General features: G+C 39.9%; 1 protein-coding gene across 1 annotated transcript in view; it reads right to left on the minus strand.

Annotated features, from left to right (window-relative positions):
- Window positions 1–19,753, minus strand: part of BTLA (B and T lymphocyte associated) — a 43,753-nt gene extending 24,000 nt beyond the window's left edge. Inside the window, exons 1-2 of the mRNA XM_049876434.1 lie at window positions 19,676–19,753; window positions 19,495–19,591 (exon numbers count right to left, since the gene is read on the minus strand). Coding sequence (XP_049732391.1) covers window positions 19,495–19,582 — 88 coding nt within the window. The 5' untranslated portion in view covers window positions 19,583–19,591; window positions 19,676–19,753. The remainder of the gene's footprint in view (window positions 1–19,494; window positions 19,592–19,675) is intronic.
- Between the last annotated feature and the right edge of the window lie 3,721 nt (window positions 19,754–23,474).

Raw genomic sequence — 23,474 nt, forward strand, 5'->3', positions numbered from 1 at the left:
ATTTTCTGAAATAGTAACATGGAGACCATTGGTTGTCTGAGACTGCCTGGGAGAAGTTTAAGCTCTGCTTGTCTACCATGACAAAATGTAGTACCTATTGGGATATTTATAAACAGCATGGGAATAACTAAAAATGAGAATATTCATTTGAACATGGATGTTCAAATACTAACACATTTTGACCTTGAGATAGACACACAGTCTCACTGGTCCTTAATTTCTTCGAAATAAGATTAAGAGGTCGGACTACAAAAATATAAAAGTACTTACCCACCCTCCCCTCCTAGGCAACTCTATGGGGCAGTTCTACTCTGTCATATAGGGTCGCTAAGAGTCAAAATCAACTTGACGGCACACAACAACACCCTTCCCTCCTCTACACAATTACGTATACAACTTCACCTCCTTCAGCGCTTGTGGTCAACGCTGTGAAATCACTTCTAAGTCTCTCTTTCCAATACACTATGTTACCTTTCCATTTAGCCAGAGGACTGTCACCCAATGCTAGTGGCACAATTGAACATTCTTTCTAGCTCCAGCATTCTATGCATATATGCTTGGGAGGAGAGCAAAAGGTAGGCTGGGGTGGAGAAGAGAGCTAGCTGCTAGTCCTGACCACATCACTGGCTTTCAACGGGATTATGAAAACCTCAGTGTAGATTCTGAATATTCTAACCAGCAGGATGGGGCTCACTGACTGGTACACCAGCCATCCCTCCTTCTTGAATGGAGAAATGAGTAGATGAATGAATGCAGTGTTGCAAACAGGCATTAAAATTTATCAAGAGCATTCCCTGTATACAAACACAGATATTAGTCTTCCTATCTCTCTGAGACTAAAAAGAATATTTTTAGTGCTAGAATGATCTACTTAGCCAAACGGCACGACTGTAATTTTCCACCTGACCAGCATGTTGGAGCTACTTTTCTGCTTGTCCAGAATTATGTATATCAATCCTACGACATTCAGAACACGCAGAGCTGTCTATAAGGGGTTTATCTTTTCAACCAAAAATTTTCTGGAAAGGAATGAAGATCATAGTTACTTTTGCCTGTGACTTATGTCCCAACTGTCAGTTATTGCTGCTGTTATTGTTCCCATTGTTTTCCTCATACATTCATTTCTGATGGTAGGGAATTTGCTATGCTTAAAAATAATTAAAATAAATACATGCAGTAAGAGGATAAAACCCTCTACCAGCCCTAAGTCCTCATATGAGGAAATACCTTTTTTAAGTCACTATAGGTTTAGGAATTCTCTCATTTTAAAATTCTTAGGAAAACCTGTTGTTGTCGGGTGTGATCGAGTCTATTTTGACTCACAGCAACCCTATGTGACAGATTAGAACTGCCTCCATAGGGTGTTCTAGACAGTAATGTTTACAGGAGCAGATCACCAGGTCTTTTTCTCACAGACCCACTGGGTGAGTTCGAACCACCAACCTTTTGGTTAGTGGCCAAGTGCTTAACCATTGCACTAACAGAGCTCCTGTATGAAAACTACTACACCTACTCTTCACTTACTATCTCCTTATCTGGCATTTTGCATTAATGACAATAGTAAAAATCTACTATCTGACTATCTTGCACATTACTGACATACATGTGAGGGGAGAGTAATGCTGGCTGTGATGGTGAAGACTATGTGTCAGCTTGGCTGGGCCATGATTCTTGGTGGTTGGGCAGTTATGCAATGATTTAATTTGTTAGTTATATAATGTGATAAGTTGGCAGTTACATAACGATGCAATTTGGCGGTTACATAATAATGTAGTCATTCTCTATTTTGTGATCTAATTTGGTCATCTTTCATTTTCACGTAACACCAATTTTTGCATAATGACCTGGTCTTTGGAACCTAACCATGTCAATAAGCAGGAGTGGGTATACTGTATTATTTTAGTATGTATATTTCACGACCAGGTGTCGCTAGCATATTTGATGTCCAGAGTGGATCACTTTTAACAATTCCTTCCTCTATATGAAAAAATATTGTCAGAAATAATCATGAAATGAACCATAAAAATGGGCAGGAAATAAATATAGGCTGTGGATATTTTCTTTTATTAAACTTCATATATAAAATCCTGCAAGTAAAAAAAATTTTAAAGATAACGTGACACAAAAAAGGGAAAATGCATCGCTATTTAGTCAACAATTTTTATATCTACTTAAACCATTTCAATCGTGAGCCTTCAGTTGTGTCTACTTTATATAAATAACTGTCCAGTAACTTTTTTTTAACTAGTAGGTGAATTTTATTAAAACTGAAATGTCTGCAAATGATAAATTTTAGGCAACTACTAAATTGTACCACTAATTTAAAGTTTTATTTTCTTGATTAATTCTTTAGTTCTATGACAATTTACTAAGGAAAATAAATCTCAGTGGTAAAGGTGTTATTCAAATTGAGTAAAACATTTCACACGTGAACTGAAGTTATCAAACAAAAACATCGCACCTCACAATTTGCACTGTTTCACTCTTTAAAATTTTACACACAAAAATTCAAAGCGGTCACATAAAAGGACAGAAATGAAATGGCTCAAGTTCTGTCTCTTTGTCTCTGCAATGACTGTGGTACCCTTGTTCATTTAGAATCTACTGTTTAAACGGAGGAGAATGTACTTCCACAGGGGCTGGAGACATAAGCTGCATGGAGGAAGTGCCAGTGATGGGGAAATTACGAATTTACTCTTGAACACATGTAGCCGAGCCCATGAGGAGCCCTAGTGGTGCAGTGGTTAAGTGCTCAGCTGCTAACCTACAGGTTGGTGGTTGGAACCCACTAGCTGCTCTGGGGGAGAAAGGTGTGGCAGTCTGTTTCTGTAAAGATTACTGCCTTCAAAACCCTAAAGGGCAGTTCTACTCTGTCCTACAGGGTCATTATGAGTCAGAATCAACTGGTTGGCAATGGGTTTGGTTTTTGTTTTTTTTGGTTAGCTGAATCCATATGTGTCCAGGGCCAACTCTGTAACTGGGAAGTTCTCTGAGCTAACCTTCATGTAGTATACAACATTTATCAAAGCATTAAAAAACAAAACCACTGCTGTCGAGTCAATTCCAACTCCTAGCGACCCTGTAGGGTTTCCAAAGCTGTAAATCTCTGCAGAAGCAGACTGCCACCTCTTTCTCCCATGGAGCCACTGGTGATTGTGAGCCACTGACCTTACGGTTAGCAGAACTTTGCTTTAACCGCTGCGCCACTAGGGCTCTTTATCAAAGGATAAGTACTAAAAATGTGCTAATTAGAAGCTTACGTGTATACTATTAAAACTGTAAACACAGACCAAAAATACTTTTAGTAAGAGAGGCATTTCATCACTGGTACTGTTTAGAATTGCTGGTACATGCTGCTAATTAAACCAGACTAACTTTTAGTCGGCTTCATTGTTGTTCTTATGTTCCATACAGACTATGTACCCGCTTATTGCCCACACCCAGGGCAGTCCAGTCCCACTGTCCAAGACCGTTTAGTAATGTGACAGTTTCTAACGCAAAGGGAGTGCAAAAGATGCCTAGATGATTCTAGATTTTTCTTTCATTATCTTGACAAGATTACAATCTCACAGAGATCACAGCTGGCTGGGTCAATCAGGAAGGGCTTCATGGAGGAGGTGACACTTTGACAGGGTTTTCAAAGACGTGGAGAGGATTGATAGATGGAGCTGAACCTCTTCTACCTGCCACATCCACCCCGCCTCTGTGGGCAAACCAGATTCTCCTCCCTTTACCACAATATAATACCATCATCTATGTAATAACATGGACCAGAACCTGGAGCTATCTTGACCTCCTTCTTTATTGGCCCATTCAATCAGCCAACAAGTAAATTCAGTACCGAAAATATCTTTCAAGTTTGTTTCCATGCCATTGCTTAATTCAGGTCTCATTACACTTCACGTGGATGATTGTTACAGCCTACAAACTAGTCTGCTACGCTACAAACCTGGCGTTCCCCTTTCCCTCCAGACCCCCATCCATTCTCCACATCACTTTCACAGTTCGCATTCTTAAAGTGGAAACTTAATCACAAGATTTTCTACTTAAAACCCTTCAGATACTTCCCAATGCCTACCGAAAAATGTTCAGAGTTCCTTAAATACCATTTAGCCCCCACTACCTTATACAAAATCACCGCACCTTCATACTTCAGAAACCCTAGACCACTTGGTGTTCCCCCAGAGAATGGTCGAGCTGTTCCTGTGTGGTGTCATCACACACTATTATAACTGAATATCTGTTTATGCGTCTGTCTTCCTATCTTGTCTGGACTCCGTGGTGGCATGGTACGTGTCACTGCAGGAGGAGACAGCCCTAGAAAAGGCATGAAGGTGAGAAGGTAGATACCCACTCAGATTGAACAGGAGGAGCTCTGTGAAAGATTTCCAACTCTGCCTAGTGCTCCCTGTGCGCTAAGGCTGCACATCAGACCCAAGGTAAACCCTGTGGGGGGGGGGCAGGCTAAAAGACTTTGCAGGGAAGGCTGCACGTCAACACACTCCGTGGCAGTTAGGTTACAACCACTAAAGAAGAACTAGACCTTATGTGTATGCAGTGTCAGAAGGCCTGATTTACGTTCATAATGAAGTGATATTCAAAACATTTAAGAAGTGATACTCCTTGGCCATCCACCTACCCGATCCAGTCACTTAGTCCAGCCAGTTGGAAAGGAGCGCGGCCACTAACAGCTGCATGGCTCCTCCATACAGCCGAGCAGAGTAGCTGCATGTGGGGAGCTGGAGAGGGGGCTAATTTGTTAAGTATATTACCTATTAAAAAATGAAAAGTTTGTGTTTATGAATCTTTTGTGTCATATAATTATTTCTTAAGGTTAAAGAACACATGTCTGATTATAACTACCATTGTGAGGAAAGTCCCAATGGACTGCTATCTCTCCATTGAAGAATGCTTAGAAAGTTATGGAAAGCTCAGAATGGTCACATTCACTGAGAGAAATCAATGGCTGTAAAGGATGCAGATTGCCTTTGAGCTAAGACAGTATTAGAGTTTACCAAAGAAAAGTAAACAAATAATTTTTGAAACACTAAAATGATGGCTAAAGGCATAATATACCATTAGTTTTCTGTGACATCAACCAGAATTTTAGCTTCTGTCAGAAAATAGGATAATAAACAAATAAGCAAAAGCTTCAGGAACGTGCTGTGGGAGTCAACAGAAGGAGAAGTCTTCACACTCAGAAGGGAAAGCCCTCCAGAGCATGCTGGTGTTGTGTTCTGGCTGACTTTGAAGAGCTGGAGTGGTGAGGAGAGGTGGAACATGATGGTTATCAGGCAAAGGAAGTAAGTGCCCCTGCCCTTGCAAACTGGCGTGGGCTTAAGGGTCCCACGGGCAATGCCTTGAGGATAATCAAGGAAATCCGTACACAGCAATGGCAGCCATATAATCATGCATCAGAGGTCCTGGAAGGACATCAACCTAGACTGCCTTGGAGAATCAACCGCATGCATCAGAAAGTTCAGAATGAATACAGTCCATCTCAAACTAGCTGACATATACCCACAGAATCGGAAATGGGTGACATGAGAATAAGGTTATGGAGACCCCATATGTGTCAGAATAGAACTACCCTAAAGGATTTTCATGGCTCTGATCTTTCAGAAGCAGATCACCAGGTCTTTCTTCCAAGGCACCACTGGGTGGATTTGAACTGCCAACGTTTTGGTTAGTAGTCAAGTGCTTAACTATTTGTAGGACTGTTTTTGTTTGTTTATTTTGAGGTTAGAGTGGGAATCTTCCACATTATATAACTAACCAGTTGTTGAGTGAACTCCAGCTCATGGTGATTCCATGTGTGTCTGAGTAGAACTGTGCTCTATAGAGTTTTCAATGGTGAGTTCTGGGGAAGGAGATGGACAGGCCTTTCTTTCAAGGTACCTCTTGGTGGGCTCAAACCACCATCCTCTTGGTTTGTAGCAGAGCTTTTAATCTTTTGCATCACCAAGGGGCCCCTCGTGTAGAAGCCACCAACTTAATGCTGTATTATGTCATGTTGATTAAACTTATCACTTTAACTCTGTGATAAAAGAACTGATATTATAAGTCAGATATCACCAGAAATTCTAGGAATATCAGGTGAAATCTGAATAAGAATGGTGCACATACGCACTTACATTAAAATCAGAGGTTCCATAGTAAAGGATGACCACTGTTATTTTAAGGAAAACCCCGAGACTTAATCTTAGGTGTAAAATGAAAAACTGAGTCTCATTTCCCTACCATGAAAACACACCTCACCGACAAACAGCACCTAATGTAACAGAGTCCCCAGTCACAGAACTGGTGTGTAATAGCAGATGTTGTTCTTTTCTGTGGATGTTGTTTGATATTTGTCTTTAGCTATCTCCTCCCTATTTAAACACACAACACAGGCACTTACATGATGAACAGTTGTTGTTAGCTGCCATCAAGTTGGCCTCCAACTCATGGCAAACCCATGCACAATGGAATAAAATGTTTTCTGATCCTGTGCCATCTCCGTGATCGGTTGTGGATAGGATAGTTAAGATCCATAGGGTTTTCACTGGCTGATTTTCAAAGAAGAAGGTTGCCAGGCCTTTCTTCCTAGTCCGTCTTAGTCTGGAAGCTCTGGTGGCTGTGCATGAGGTATGTAGGCTGGGTATCAAACCTGGGTCTCCTTCATGGCAGGCAAGAATTCTACCAGTGAACCAACAATGCCCCTGATAAAAACTTGCCTTAGCAAAAATGGAGCTGGAAAGAATTAACTTCACACCAAGAATTCACCTGGGAGGTGGGACCAAGGTGGCAGAGTAGTCAGGTGTTTCCTGTGGTCCCTCTTACAACAAAGACCCAAAAAAACAAATGAATCAATTATATATGACAGTCTAGCAGCCCTGAACATCAAGGGAAAAGTTAAGGAGTCAGGCTGAGCAGCAGTGGGAGGCAGAGACTGTTCAGAAACAGTGAGGAGTTGTCAGACCTGACCCAGCAGGAACCAGTGTCCCACAGGCCAGATCTGCTAGTGCAAGCACAGTGAGATGTGCAGTGGCATTTGGGAGGCGTTTTCCACATCGGAAGACACTGAGCAGAGGAGAGTCCACTCATACCTCCAGGGTCAGCAAAAGGTGGTGCCAAATCAGTGAAAGATAAGTCTAATTAATGAGGAGGATCAGAAAAACACCCGCTTTGGAAAAAAAAAAAAAAACTTCCTTCCATTCACCTGACCCCTCGCTGCTCTGCACTGGGTCCTGAGCCAGCTTCAGTGATAGCCGCTTTCCCTGGGCCAGAAGTAGAACCCATCACATGTCCTGAGCCATTCTCCTGGCCTTAGAGAAGGAACAAATCAGCAAACAGGGGGGAAAAATAATCTGCCAGCTCCCCTAAGCCAGGAACTCAGGACAGAAACAGCTTCTTTGCCTAGGCATACGCACAAGTGGTCCACAGACTAAATGCCTTTCACCCCTGCATAGACCTGTGTGGGCCTATTTCAACAGCTTCTGCCCTCATTAGCACAGTACAACAGGGTATATAGCTGAATTCTAACTTCAACTGTTTCTGCTATATGGTGGAGATGGAGGTTCATGATATTTGACACCGCTCTGCCTATTAGGGTCCTCACCAATTCACATCAGGGGCCTGAGGACTGGTGGCTCCACCCATGCCACCTAACCATCCATGACAGGGGTCCAAGGATAAGCGGTGCATCCCCGTCCTTACAGCCAACAGCAATGGGTGCCCCTAGTCTGGCTACAAAACATACCTACCTATGCACTGTAGGGAACAAGACATGCTTTCCCCCCAGACATTCAGGGGCAGCCATCAGCCCCCTGCCTTGCTTAGTGCATGACCCCCTACTGCAACCACATACCTATGCCTATACCAATCACCCCTGCTCGTCTAAGACTGTAAGTGAGAACCTGTACCACACACCTGGTGACCGACTACCTGGACACCTGAGCTGAACCCATACAAGAAAAGTAAATGGACTCCTGGGCTCATATACCTAGCAACAGCTTTAACAACCAGGAAGTTAGAGTTTCAAATGTACCAAAAATCAGACTAGCTCATAACAAGCACCTATTTGGATGTATCAAAACAAAACAAGAAGCAAGGACACAGTAAGCAAACATACAATAAATATAACAATAACTTACTGATGGCTTGGAGACAATAGTCAATATCAAATTACTTAAAGAGGCAGACCACGATGGTTCAGCAAGCTCCCAAAAAAAGGAATCTAGAAATCTTCCAGCTGAAGAGAACTTCCTGGAATTACCAGGGGTAGAATATAAAAGATTAATACACAGAACTCTTCAAGAGATCAAGGAGAGGAGATCAGGCAAAACCCAGAACAAGCCAAGGAACACACAAGGCATTAGATGAACTTAAGATTAAACAAGAGCATAATGACAAACTTAATAGGCTGCAAGAATCCATAGACGGACAGCAAACAGAAATCCAGAAGATTAACAATAAAATTTCAGAATTAGACAACTCAGTAGAAAGTCATTGGAGCAGAATTCAGGAAATGGAAGTCAGAATTAGTGAGATTGAAGATAAAGCAGTTGACACCAACATATTTGAGGTAAAATCATATAAAAGAACTTTAAAAAATGACGAAAAACTAAGAATTAGGTGGGACTCTATCAAGAGGAATAACCTATGAGCGATTGGAGTACCAGAAGAGGGGGATAACAGAAAATACAGAGAGAACTGTTGAAGATTTCTTGGCAGAAAACTTTCCTAATATCGTGAAAGATGAGAAGGTGTCTGTCCAAAATGTTCATTGAACCCCACACAAGGTAGATCCCAAAGAAAGTCACCAAGACATATCATAATCAAACTTGGCAAAACCAAAGATAAAGAGAGGATTTTACTAGTGGCTAGGGATACTTTCTTTTTTTTTTTTTTAGGGATAAATGAAAAGTCACCTACGAACGAGAGTCAGTAAGACTAAGCTCGGACTACTCAGCTGAAACCACGCAGGCAAGAAGGCAATGGGATGACATAAATAAAGCCTTGAAGGAAAAATTTGCCAGCCAAAGAATTAGATACCAGCAAAGCTGTCTCTCAAATATGAAGGAGAAATTAGGACATTTCCAGATAAACAGAAGTTTAGGAAATTTGCAAAAACCAAACCAAAATTATGAGAAATACTAAAGGTAGTCCTCTGGTTAGAAATTCAGTGATATCAGATAACAACCCAAGACTAGAACACAGAACAGAGCAACAAGATATCAACACAGATAAGGAAATCACAAAAATAAATCAAAGCTAAAACACTCAAAACAGAGAATCAAAGACATCATTATGTAAAAGACAACAACATTCAAACAAAAAAGAGGGACTAAAAATGTAGTCATAGATACTTCATATGGAGAGGAAGTCAAGGTGATATAAACAAATAAAACACTGGTTTAAACTTAGGGAAATAGGGGGAAATATTAAGGTAACCAAAAAGGAAACTAACAATCCTACACATCAAAATAAAAAACAAGAAAAACATAAGTACTCAGCAAATACAAAAGCAGCAACAATGAAAAAGAGGCAAATGAAATATATAAAGAAAAATGACTCAGCACAGAAAATTAAGTGGAAAAAAGAAACTGCCAACAACACACACACAAAAAAGACATCAAAATGACACCACTAAACTCGTACCTATCAATAATTATGCTGAATGTAAATGGACTAAATGCACCAATAAAGAGACAGAGGGTGGCAGAATGGATTAAAAAAAAATCCATCTATATGCTGCCTACAAGAGACACACCTTAGACATAAAGACAAAAACTAAAATTCAAAGAATGGAAAAAAATATATCAAGCAAACAGCAATCAAAAAAGAACAGGAATGACAATATTAATTTCTGACAAAATAGACTTTAAAATAAAATCCACCACAAAGGATAAGGACAAACACTATATAATGATAAAAGGTTCGATAAAGCCGGGGAATATAGTTACAATAAATATTTACGCACCCAGCGACAGGGCTCCAGAATACACTGAAATAAACTCTTACAGCATTGACAAGAGAGATAGCTCCACAGTAATAGTAGGAGACTTCAACACACCACTTTCAGTGAAGGACAGAACATCCAGAAAGAAGCTCAATAAAGACATGGAAGATCTAAATGCCACAATCAACCAACTTGTCCTCATAGACATATACAGAACACTTCACCCAACAGCAGCCAGGTATACTTTCTTTTCCAACACACATGGAACATTCTGTAGAATAGACCACATATTAGGCCATAAAGCAAGCCTTAACAGAATCCAAACATCAAAATATTACAGAACATCTTTTCTGACCATAAAGCCATAAAAGTAGAAATCAATAACATAAAAAGCAAGGGAAAAAATCAAACATATGGAAACTGAAGAACACCTTGCTCAAAAACTACTGGATTATAGAAGAAATTAAGGACAGAAGAAAGAAATTACAAAAGTCAAATGAAAATGAAAACATTTCCTACCAGAATCTTTTGGACACAGCAAAAGCAGTGCTCAGAGGTCAATTTATAGCAATACAAGCACATATTCAAAAAGAAGAAAGGGCCAAAATCAAAGAATTGTCCCCACAACTCAAACAGAGAGCAGCAAAAGAAGCCCTCGGACACCAGAATAAAGCAAACAATAAAAACTAGAGCAGAATTAAATGAAATAGAGAGCAGAAAAACAATCAAAAGAGTTAACAAGATCAAAAGCTGGTTCTTTGAAAAGATGAGCAAAATTGATAATCCATTTGCCAAACTGACAAAAGAAAAACAGAAGAGAAAGAAAATAACCCAAATAAGAAATGAGATGGACGATATCACAAAAGACCCAACTGAAATTAAAAGAATCATAACAGAATACTATGAAAAATTGTACTCTAGCAAATTTGAAAACCTAGAGGAAATGGACAAGTTTCTAGAAACATACTACCTACCTAAATTAACAAAAACAGAAGTAGAATAGCTAAATAAACCTACAACAAAAGAGGAGATCGAAAAGGTAATTTAAAAACTCCCAACAAAAAAAAAAGCTCTGGCCATAATGGCTTCACTGGACAATTTTACAAAACTTTCAGAGAAGAGTTAACACCACTACTACTAAAGGTATTTCAGAGCATAGAAAAGGACAGAACACTCCCAAGCTCATTCTATGAAGCCAGTATAACCTTGATTCCAAAACCAGGTAAAGACACCAAACACACACAAGAAAATAATACACCAATATCCTTAGTGAACATAGACGTAAAAATCCTCAACAAAATTCTAGCCAATAGAATTCAACAGCATATCAAAAAAAATAAATAATTCGCCATGACGAAGTAGGATTCATACCAGGTATGCAGGGATGGTTCAACATTAGAAAAACAATCGATGTAATCCATCACATAAATAAAACAAAAGACAAGAACCACATGATCTTATAAATTGATGCAGAAAAGGCATTTGACAAAGTCAACACCCATACATGATAAAAACTCTCACCAAAATAGGACTAGAAGGGAAATTCCTCAGCATATTAAAGGGCATTTATACAAAGCGAACAGGCAACATCATCCTAAATGGAAAGAGTCTGAAAGCATTTCCCTTGAGAATGGGAACCAGAGAAGGATGCCTTCTATCATCATCAACATTGTGCTGGAAGCCCTAGGCAGAGCAATTAGGATAGAAAAAGAAATAAAGGGCATCCAAATCGGTAAGGATGAAGTAAAAGTATCTCTGTTTGCAGATGATATGATCTTATACACAGAAAACTCTAAAGAATCCACAAGAAAACTACTGGAACTAATAGAAGATTTCAGCGAAGTATCAGGATACAAGATAAACATGCAAAAATCATTTGGGTTCCTCTACACCGACAAAGAGAATTTCGAAGAGGAAATCACCAAATCTATAGCATTTACAATAGCCCCTAAGAAGATAAAATAAAAAATACATAGGAATAAATCTAACCAGAGACATAAAAGACCTATACAACGAAAACTGCAAGAAACCAAAAAAGATCTATGTAAGTGGGAAAACATACCTTGCCCATGGATAGGAAGACTCAACATTGTGAAAATGTCTATTCTACCCAAAGCGATCTATAGAAACAATGCAATCCCGATCCAAATTTCAATGGCATTTTTTAATGAGATGGAGAAACAAATCACCAACTTCATATGGAAAGGGAAGAGGGCCCACATAAGTAAAGCATTACTGAAGAGGAAGAACAAAGTGGGAGGCCTCAACTACCTGATTTTAGAACCTATTATACCACAACTGTAGTCAAAACAGCCTGGTACTGGTACAGCAACAGATACATAGACCAATGGAACAGAATCAAGAATTCAGACATAAATTCATCCACTTATGAGCAGCTGATATTTGACAAAGGCCCAAAGTTTGTTAACCAGGGAAAAGACAGTCTCTTTAACAAATGATGCTGGCATAACTGGATATCCATCTGCAAAAAAAAAATGAAACAAGACCCATACCTCACACCATGCACAAAAGCTAATTCAAATTCAAAATTAATCGAAGACCTAAATATAAAATCTAAAATGATAAAGATCATGGATGAAAAAATAGGAACAATGCTAGGAGCCCTAATACATGGCATAAAACAGTATGCAAAACATTACCTACAATGCACAAACACCGTAAGAGAAACTAGATAACTGGGATCTCCTAAAAATTAAACATTTGTGCTCATACAAAGACTTTACCAAAAGAGTAAAAAGACAACCTACACACTATGAAAAAAAATTTTAGCTACAACAAATCTGATCAGCGTCTAATCTCTAAAGTCTACAAGATACGGCAAAACCTTGACAGCAAGAAGACAAATAACCCGATTAAATAAGGGCAAAGCATATGAACAGACACTTCACCAAAGAAGACATTCAGGCAGTTAACAAATACATGAGGAAATGTTCACTGTAATTAGCCATTATCCAAAAAAACCAAACCTGTTGCTATTGAGTTGATTTCGACTCATAGTGACCCTATAGGACAGAGTAAAACGGCCCCATGGATTTAACCAACCTTTTGGTTAGCAGCCATAGCGCTTAACCACTACACCACCAGGGTTTCCCATTAGCTATTAGAGAAATGCAAATCGAAACTACAATGAGACGCCATCTTACCCCAGTGAGGCTAGCGTTAATCCAAAAAACACAAAATAATAAATGTTGGAGAGACTGGAAGACTTATATACTGCAGTTGGGAATCTATTTGGTGATGCTTTAAAAAGCTAGAAATAGAACTACCATTACGATCCAGCAATCCCACTCTTTGGAATATATCCTAGAGAAATAAGTGCCCTCACAGGAATAGATATATGCACACCCATGTTCACTGCAGCACTGTTTACAATAGCAAAAAGTTGGAAACAACCTAGATGCCCACCAGTGGAAGAATGGATAAACAAATTACGGTATATTCACACAATGGAATACTGCCCAACAATAAAGAACAATGACGAACCTGCGAAACATCTCATAACATGGAGGAATCTGGAAGGCATTATGCTAAGTGAAATTAGTCACAAAAAGACAAATATTGTATGAGACCACTATTATAAGAACTCAAGAAAAGGTTTAAACATGAAAGAAAACATTCTTTGATGGTTGCGAGGATGGGGAGGGAGGGAGAGGAGTATTCACTAACTAGATAGTAGACAAGAATTATTTTAGGCAAAGGGAAGGACAACACACAATACAGGGGAAGTCAGCACAACTGGACTAAACCAAAAGCTAAGAAGTTTCCTGAATACAACCAAACACTTCAAGCGAAGGAGTAGCAGGGCCAGGGCTCTGGGGACCATGATTTCAGGGAACATCTAGGTCAAATGGTGTAAAAAAGCGTATTAAGAAAACGTTCTGTACCCCACTTTGGTGAGTGGCATCTAGGGTCTAAAAAGCTAGCTGGTGGCCATATAAGATGCATCAATTGGTCTCAGCCCACCTGGAGCAAAGGAGCATGAAGAACACCAAAGGCACAAGGAAAATATGAGCCCAAGAGACTGAAAGGGCCACATAAGCCTTTAGCCTGAGACCGAAAGAACTAGATGATGCCCAGCTACCACCAATGACTGCCCTGACATGGAACACATGATGGAGCAGGAGAAAATGGGATGCAGAACTCAGTTTCTAGTAAAAAGACCAGACTTAACAGTCTGACTGAGACTGGAGGAACCCCAGAGGACATGTCCACTGGATACTCTGTTAGCCCGGAATTAAAACCATTCCAGAAGCCAACTCTTAAAAGGTTAGCCTGGACTATGAGACATAAAATGACACTGGTGAGGAGTGTGCTTCTTAGTGCAAGTAGACACGTGAGACTATGTGGCCAGCTCCTGTCCAGAGGCAAGATGAGAAGGCAGAAGGGGACAGAAGCTGATTGAATGGACATGGGAAATACAAGGTGGAGAGGAGTGTGCTGTCATATTGTAGGGAAAGCAACTAGTGTCCCATAACAATGTGTATATATGTTTTTGTATGAGACACTGACTTGAATTGTAAACTTCCACTTAAAGTACAATAAAAAAAGGAATTCACCTGGTCTGAATCTATATTTATTTCCATTACCTAAAAAACAAAGACCATGAAACAAGAAAACCGAGAGACCTTTCACAATCATCTTCTATTATTATCTCCTCTTAAAATTCCGTTCTTCCAAAAGTATACATTCTTATAATGGAACGTAAAACCTTTTTTTTAAATCTACTTTCACATGGTGTACTTTGAAGAAATTTTTTCTAGGGCTAGAATTTCTCATATTTACCGATATGACTATTTTGGGGGAAAATCTGAAAGACTATCTCTTCAATCAAGTTGTATTGAGCAATTTAAGAGCTTAAGCCATGTATCTCTTGGTTTTATCTAGGTTGGGATAATTCTGAAATGTTTTGTCTGAAACAGTCATTTTGGTATTTTCCATAGCTGTTTGTAACAAAAGTTTACTAAGTGCCTGTGCCATTTCCTCTGCTTGAAATATTTAAGAATATGACAAGCAGAGATTTTAAAGGGTCATCAGGTCAGACAGCAGATGGACAGTTTAAGTTATATTTGGGAGGTCATCACTGAGTCGCTGCTTCACATTCATTGCTACATGGTCAAAACCACTTCGTTCCTCACATAGTCAACGTGCAGTGGACCCTTCTGGGCACCATTCTGACAGGTCAAATTATAAGCATGTTGTAATATTTTTTGAGTTCTTATTGTGTGCTAGGCACTTTTGGGTTCCATACCTAAATTGCCTCATTTGATCCTTACAATAATTTTATAAGGTAGTGACTATTATTTTTATTTTTAAGTTGCTCAAGGTCATCAGTTGGTGGGTGGCAACTCAAAGTCACCAGCTGGTGGGTAGCAGAGCCAGGGAAAGGACTTGACCCCAGGCCTAACTCCAAAGCACAAGGTTGTAGCCTTTAGGGTTGTTAGAAAGTAAAAGAGACCATACAGGAAAAGTCATCACAGTGCTTGGATCATAATAAATACCAATAAATGCCAGGAATTAGGACAGCGAAAACCATGAGAGCCAGAATTCAATGGACAGCTTTGTTTTTCTGGGTTTGGCAAGTTTTCTGTCTTCAACAGGATTCAATCATCACTTTTTTTTATCACTGTCTATTTAGTGGAAAATATTTGCGTTTTCCTTCTCTGACAGATTTCCCCCTTATTAACTGAGTTAGTTTTGGCTTTACTGTGTTCTTTCTGATGGGATGAATCTATGGAAGTGACCAAAAAAAAAGAAAAAGAAATAATAATCCAAGGTCACAAAAGCAGTAAGTGACAGTGGCAAGCTGGACACCCAGAAGGCCTGTCAAAAGTGTCTGCACTCTGAACAGTTATTCCCAACTGCTTCTTTAAGGACCATCAGCAGTGCATGGTGACTGGTTTTTTTATAACATAAAAAATATCAGACAAACAAACAAGGATAGAAAAGGCAGCACATCCCTTATAAAGATGAAAGACACCCTTATTTTATATGAGAGATGAAATTCTACAGAATTATACTGATCTGACAAGGTTGGCCTTGGACAAAACTGGGAAGTGAAAAAACTTTGGATACTTTTCCAAGCTTGTTCTCAGTACTTCTTCACTACAACTCTCCCAGGTGATTAATGTCCTTCTGCAGTTCTGCCTACTGGTCACCACCTTGTCTCCCCAGGCCATAGGGTTTCCATGTGTCCTCCCTCTTCAGACCCCTGCCCACCCTGTGTGACAAGGATGAGTATCTAGTGGAGAATTAGTTGGCCAATGTATAATTATCTCTCTTGAGCAGCAAAAGTTTTTAGCCAATTAAAAGAACGCCAAGGAAAAATTCACCATGTTGATAATTTTAGAGACTGTTTCTGGTCAGGAGAGACTCGGGTTCCCTAGTACCAATGGACCCTACCCTTTAAGGATGCTAAGCCCCCCAGCTTGGTCCCAGTGGCTTCAGGAAAAAAAGGAGGACAGAGAAAGCATACTTCAGAAGTTGTAGAAAGCAGCATCAAAGGGAGCCTCTGGTATTTTATCAGAAACCAACATGGATATTTCTGGATATTGCTTTCAATGGTAGGTGGTTATCGCGATGCCCAGAACAAGCGTGGGGTACGTGTTATGATTCGAAGGTACATCTCTGCTTCCTCCCAGAACATTTTCTCACATTCCTAAAGCGTTCTACTACAGAGATCACACTGTGTGACACGCATTGCCATTGTCAAAGCCCCAGAAGACACTTAACAATTCCTGTCTGGGTAGAAAATCCTGTGTTGATCCTCAACTGAACAACTGGCCCAGGGCCTCAGAGCTGGAGCAGCTCTTATGGTCATGGGACAGACAACAGCCAGGAGTGGCCACGGCCCACAGCGAGCAGTGCCAGCATCGCCAGTCCCTGAAGGAAAGCTATTGACAATTTTATTTACCTTCATCAGAGGTAGAGATTTCCTCTTTTTTTTTTTTTTGAGAAACACACACCAAAAAAGCAAGCATAATTTCTTAATAAAAAGAAGGCCCTTAAAGAGGAGTTTTGTAGAGAACATTGCCCTTTTTCCAACTTGTTACACGTGCAGCCTTCCTCCTGGGAAGAGGCACACAGACCTCACATTGCTTTCAGGTGAGGAAAAAAAAAAATCTCCTGTAAAAATTATCTTTAAACATCTTGAAATTGTGCCAGTGCTAAGAAGGCAGCGATTAAGTAAATTACAGGAAGTCCCCAAAATAGAAAAGTTGTAATTAACGTGGTTTAAAGGAATGGAGCCATTAGCTCTGCCTGGGAGAAAAAATCTTGCCAAATGCCCTTTATCACAACCTGTATCCTTAATTGCATGCAACTAATGCTGCAACCTGCTGTATAAGCTGTGACACCAGATACTTGGCCAGGACTTTGACCAGGTGTTTCCATCTCACTTTCCAAATAATTTGATCCGCTATATTTTGGCCAAAATATATTGCATTACATATTTTATTCACTTCATTTTAGCCTTAAAAATTCAACTATTTTAAATGATAATGTTAAAAGTTGAATTTTGTGGGATTGGTTAATGAAAATATCAGTAAACCACCATCACTATTTACCGAGCCTTTAGTACTTGCCGTGACTGTGTTGGGCACCTTACCCATGTTTTTGCATTTATAATCTTCACAATAGCCCCATAGTTTATAATTATTATCTCTACTTTATAAATGAGGAAACTACAGAGAATAGAGGGTAAGAATCTTAACCAAGGTCACACTAAGTGGAAGAGACAGTAAAGGAACCCATCCCTAACACCCAAGTCCATTTTGTAATCAACATTGGAGCCCTAGAGGTGCAGTGGCTAAGTGCTACAGCTGCTAACCAAAAGGTCGGCAGTTTGAATCCACCAACTGCTCCTTGGAAATCCTGTGGGGCAGTTCTGCTCTGTCCTATAAGATCGTTATGAGTCGGAATCAACTGCACATCACCTAGCAACAACAACACGCTATACCACACTGGGAGGAGAAATAGAATTTGTACCCCACGCCAATGTGCCACAGCACTGAAAATTATTTTACTTCCTATTATTTCATTAAAAAATAGTGCATATATTTGGTGAGAGTTCTGCTTAATAATATTTAACTGTGGTTGTATCTATGTGACTCTAAGTATCCGACGGAAAATGAAAAATTTGATCAGCCACCAAATCCTCTAAGCACAAAAGTGTTTAGCTGACTGAAAGAAAATTTTTACTTTGCACCTGGTTGTGTGGGGTCCTGGCATCATGGAGACAAACTAAACCACACAGTTCCAGAAATGAAGATGACATTCCACACGACCTTAGTGATCATGTTTTCAAGTTTAAAAGCTCAGCACACAAAACCAGTTACCATGATAAACGAGTTGCCGTCGAGTTGACTCTGGTTTGTGTCAACCCCATGTGTGTCAGGGTCAAAAACTGTTCTCCACAGCATTTGCCATGGCTAATTTTTCAGAAGTAGATCACCAGGCCTTTCTTCTGAGGCACATCTGGATGGACATGAACTTCCAACCTTACAGTTAGCAGCAGAACGCATTAACCATTTGCACCACTCAGGGACTCCTGTAGCACAATAAGCCAGGATATTTGAAACCTGAACCAACTGAGGAAACGAGACACTTCTGCTAGCCATAGGCCTCCCCCTTCACAATATGTGGGTGCCTGGGTCAATGTACCCAGGAAACCCTGGTGCTTTAGTGCTTAAGAGCCGTGGCAGCTCACCAAAAGGTTGGCAGTTCAAATTCACCTGGTGCTCCTTGGAAACCCTATGGGGCAGTTCTACTCTGTCCTAGAGGGTCGCTATGAGTCAGAAGCAACTCAGTGGCAACAGGTAGTAGGTGGGTAGGGTCGAAGTAGGGGAGCAAGTGACCTCACCATGAAGAAAGAGTGTGTTTTTTGGCTGTATAAATCTCTACAGGGTGAATGAATGTTAGCTATGCCAGAGCCCCAGCTGTTTCCTATTTTCTTCATTGACAACAACAGGCGAGTAGTGATCATTCACTTACAGCAAAATTGGGGCAATGACGGAATGTTTCCTCCTGTATTTGTCATGATTTCCTCACTTGGTCTTTTCAAAACACACAACCCACTGTAGCAAGCAGCAAGGTCATATTTAGAGACAACATAATCAGAGAGTAACCATAGAGCTAGGTATACCCGGTTATCCAGCACCGTCGACCCAGCTGAGCGCACAACTCTGTCCTGGTCTCCATTTGGAAAGAACAAGCTGTTTTTCACCCTCAGTGTGGCAGCTAGATTTGCACACAATGGCTTATAAGATACACGTTAGCTTTCCTCGCCATCACCACGCGTTTTCAGGAAGCTCACCAAGCTGTGGACCAAGTGCCCACTCTTCAGGTGAGTGAGTGCCATGCTCTAATTTGGTCATGTCCTCTAACGTCTTCAGTGAGCAAATCTAACTACCTGGTTTCATCTACCATTATCACTTGGCGTGAACATCACATTCTACTGAGCTCAGTAAGAGAAAGCATTGCCTCCAACACCCCCCGAGAAATAAACCCAGAAATAATCTAAGCAGGTGCCTTACCGTGGATACTCCAGATGCCCAGATAAGGGATTAGGAAGAGGACCCAAAGCAACTTCCCAGTTCCAAGCTTGCGTAGTGATGTCCTCATTTTGTGTGCCTATGAAGGATGGAAAAAAAAATTCTAAAGTAGAAGGCTTCCCTTCTTCCCCTGAGTTCTTCAGGGTTGAATCAGGTTACCTACCCCAGCGGCGTCTGAGAAACAGAAGAGCTAGGAGGTGGGAGAGGACAGTTAAGATGAGCCCGAATGATTTTGTGAAACAAAGTGAACAGAAAGACAATGTGATACTCTGTTCCGTGGTTTCGCTTCTTACGAAATTGACTGTTTCTTTCAAAAGCTCTGATCTGCAAAGCAGCTCCATCCTTAAGTTCTCCTTCCGCTGTATCTCCCCTTGTGCCTCACCTTGAGGTTTTTCTCATTCAAAGCTGAGTGAAATGAACAATTCAACTTTAAAGAAATCTATATTGTTGCAGTCTTTAAGTTGAGATTTCAATCAAGCCAGGGTCAGGAAATTCACGGTAAAAGTCCCTATGGTAAATATACACTCTCCCCACTTTTCATAGCCTGTGATTTTGAAACTTCTTTTATGTGAAAGTATTAGAATTTTCCCCCCAAACATCATGTTATTGTAAGATGATAATGCTTATTGCCCTTAAATCAGTGGAGGCTTATCTGAGGTTATGGAGAAAATGACTGACAGGAAGTACTTTCTCTGAAGAAGAGGGAAGGACTACCGTCTTGAACCTGTGTGTAGATAAGTATCAGTGGAACAAGGTCATTGCTCCTATTGGCTACATTACCTCTCTAAATAATAAGGTTCTGAGCCAAAGGACATCTTGAATATCAATGAAAGGAAACTTCCATTTTCAACATTCTTCTTGCAGTTGTTGTCCGGATTAAGTAGATTAGAAAGAGGAACGGAAACAAATGCAGTAGTTCCAGATCATACCTTAGGGTCACCCTGTAACCATTTTCTCCAAGTCCACTTGTAAAAATTAGATTTGTTTATAACCACAGAAGCTAATCAGATCTGCCCAGCATTTATGATCCGGGTGAGAGATCAGATTTGTGACGTTTGTGGTCAAGGACAGAAAGTTGATTTTCTAAGTATCTCCCTCAGAGGTTGGTGACTTTCTTCCAAGGCCAGAATTCAATGGTTGTAAATGCATAAGGTTAAAAACAGCTATCATGCATTCATTGATTCAAAGAGACAATGTGCTGTATGATTGGAGATACAAAGTCACTGTCCCTGCTTCTAAACAGCTCAAGGTCCAGCAGCGTTTTCATTTCCTCCCAGCAGCCTTTCGTGTTGGCAAATAACTATTCAGTCATTTCAACTACGCACAGTGTAGTATAGAGTGACTCTACATATCTTATGAGCTTCCGTTCCTGATCAAATGCACATCTGCTTTCTGTGAACTATCTATACATAACTTCTTTCTTTTCCCTATGGCTGCTGAGACAAGGCTCACCGCCCCTGTATGGTGGTCCCAGAGGTCAGAAACCGTAAGCCATAAGCCCAAGAGTTCAGACTATTGTCCCAAACCTGAAAAGAGCCACATTAATGTTGTTTATCTCAGCATAAAACTTTATGATTCACTATTTTAGATTTTTGCATATAAAAATGTCTATCTTAATTAGATAAAATGGGGGGGGATGTGGAACCTATGTAACATCTAATGTGTGTGTCGTGAGTCCCTGGGTGGCACAAACAGTTAAGGCACCCAGAAGCTAACCAAAAGGTTGGAAGTTTGAGGCCGCCCAGTGGTGTCTCAGAAGAAAGTCCTGGCAACCTACTTCAGAAAGATTAGCCATTGAAAACCCCATGGAGCTCTTGAAGTTATCTTTAAATCAAAAAACAGTTTAACTTAATTAGTGAAGAATGTTTGCTTTGAGTATCGTGCTCTTTTAAAGAACTGTCATGTGGGATCAAATTGACAACAGCAACTCAAAAGGTTAGATCAAAAGCTTAGGGGGCATTGAGTTTATGTTATTAGTGGTAGCATAATTTGGAAAAAGATAGTGAGAGTGGTTGTACAACTTGAAGAATGTAATCAATGTCACTGAATTGTAGATGTAGAAATTGTTGAATTCATATATGTTTTTACTGTGTATACTTTTACCACACACACACACACACATACACAAAACCCTATAGAGCATAAATGAACTCTGATACTCGTGGGGCACCATGACCTAGAGTTGACTCTGTACAATTGTTTTCTTTGTTTTTTACTGTGAATGCGTATTTTCTTAAGAGATACATTTTGTTACCTTTATCAGCACACCAGGCTCTTTTACCCCTCCACAGCTGGAATCAGTGACAGAGATCCACTCCTGATAAAAACTCTCAGCAAAACAGGAATAGAAGGGAAATTCCTTAAAATCATAAAGGGCACCTAAACAAAACCAGCAATCAACATCATTCTCGACAGAGAGAGGCTGAAAACATTCCCACTGAAAACAGGAACAAGAAAAGGATGCACTTTATCACCACTCCTATTTAACATTGTGCCAGAAATCCTAACTATAGCAATAAGGCAAGAAAAAAATAATAATAATAAAGGTCACTCAAACTGGTAAGGAAGAAGTAAAACTATCCCTATTCACAGTTGATATTACACTATACATAGAGAACACTAAAGTCTCCACAAGAAAACTACTGGAACTAACAGAAAGGTTCAGTAGATTAGCAGGGTACAAGATAAACATACAAACATGAGTTGGATTCCTATACACCAACAAAGAGGACTATGAAAAGGAAATCAGGAAAGCAATACTATTAATAATAAACCCAAAAAAACAAAACCCATTGCCATCAAGTTGATTCCAACTCATAGCAACCCTATAGGACAGAGTAGAACTGCACCATAGGGTTTCCAAGGAGTGCGTGGTGGATTTGTACTGCTAACCTTTTGGTTAGCAGCTGAACTCTTAACCACTACACCACCAGGGTTTCCACTATTTATAATAGCCCCTAAAAAAATGAAATATGTAGGAATAAATCTAAGCAGGGACATAAAAGACCTATATAAAGAAAACTATAAAACACTACTTCAAGGAACTAAAAGAGACCTACATAAATGGAAAAACATACCATGCTCATGGATAGGTAAATTCAACATTGTGAAAATATCATCTCTACCAAAAGCAGCTATGAATAGACTACAAACCAATCCAAATACCAACACCATTCTTTAATGAAATGGAAAAATTAATTATTAACTTTATATAAAAAGGAAAGAGGCCCCAGATAAGTAAAGAATTATTGAAAAAAGAGGAGCAAAGTAGGAGGCCTCACATCACCTGACCTCAGAACCTACTATACACCTACAGAAGTCAAAACAGCCTGGTACTGGTACAACAACAGACACATTGACCAATGGAACAGAATAGAGAACCCAGATGAAAATCCATCCATCTATGGTCACCTGATCTTTGACAAGGGCCCAAAGTCCATTAAATGGGGAAAAGACAGTCTTTTTAAGAAATAAACCAAGAAAAACCCAAACCCAGTGCTGTTGAGTCGATTCCAACTCATAGCGACCCTATAGGACAGAGTAGAACTGCCCCATAGAGTTTCCAAGGAGCACCTGGTGGATTCAAACTGCCGACCCTTTGGTTAGCAGCCATAGCACTTAACCACTACTCCACCAGGGTTTCCTTTTAACAAATACTGCTGGCAAAATTGGATGTCTATCTGTGAAAACATGAAACAAGACCCACACATCACACCATACACAAAAACTAATTCAAAATGGATCAAATACCTAAATATAAAACCAAAAACTATGAAGATCATGGAAGGAAAAATAGAGTCAACACTACGGGCCCTAATACATGGCATAAATAGGATATAAACCATAACTAACAACACAGAAACACCAGATGATAAGCTAGATAACTGGTATCTTCTAAAAATTAAACAGTTATGTTCATCAAAAGATTTCACCAAAAGAGTAAAAAGAGAAACTACAGAGCC

The sequence above is a fragment of the Elephas maximus genome, chromosome 1 (genome assembly GCF_024166365.1).
Source record: "Elephas maximus indicus isolate mEleMax1 chromosome 1, mEleMax1 primary haplotype, whole genome shotgun sequence".
In the NCBI taxonomy this organism is placed as follows: Eukaryota; Metazoa; Chordata; class Mammalia; order Proboscidea; family Elephantidae; genus Elephas; species Elephas maximus.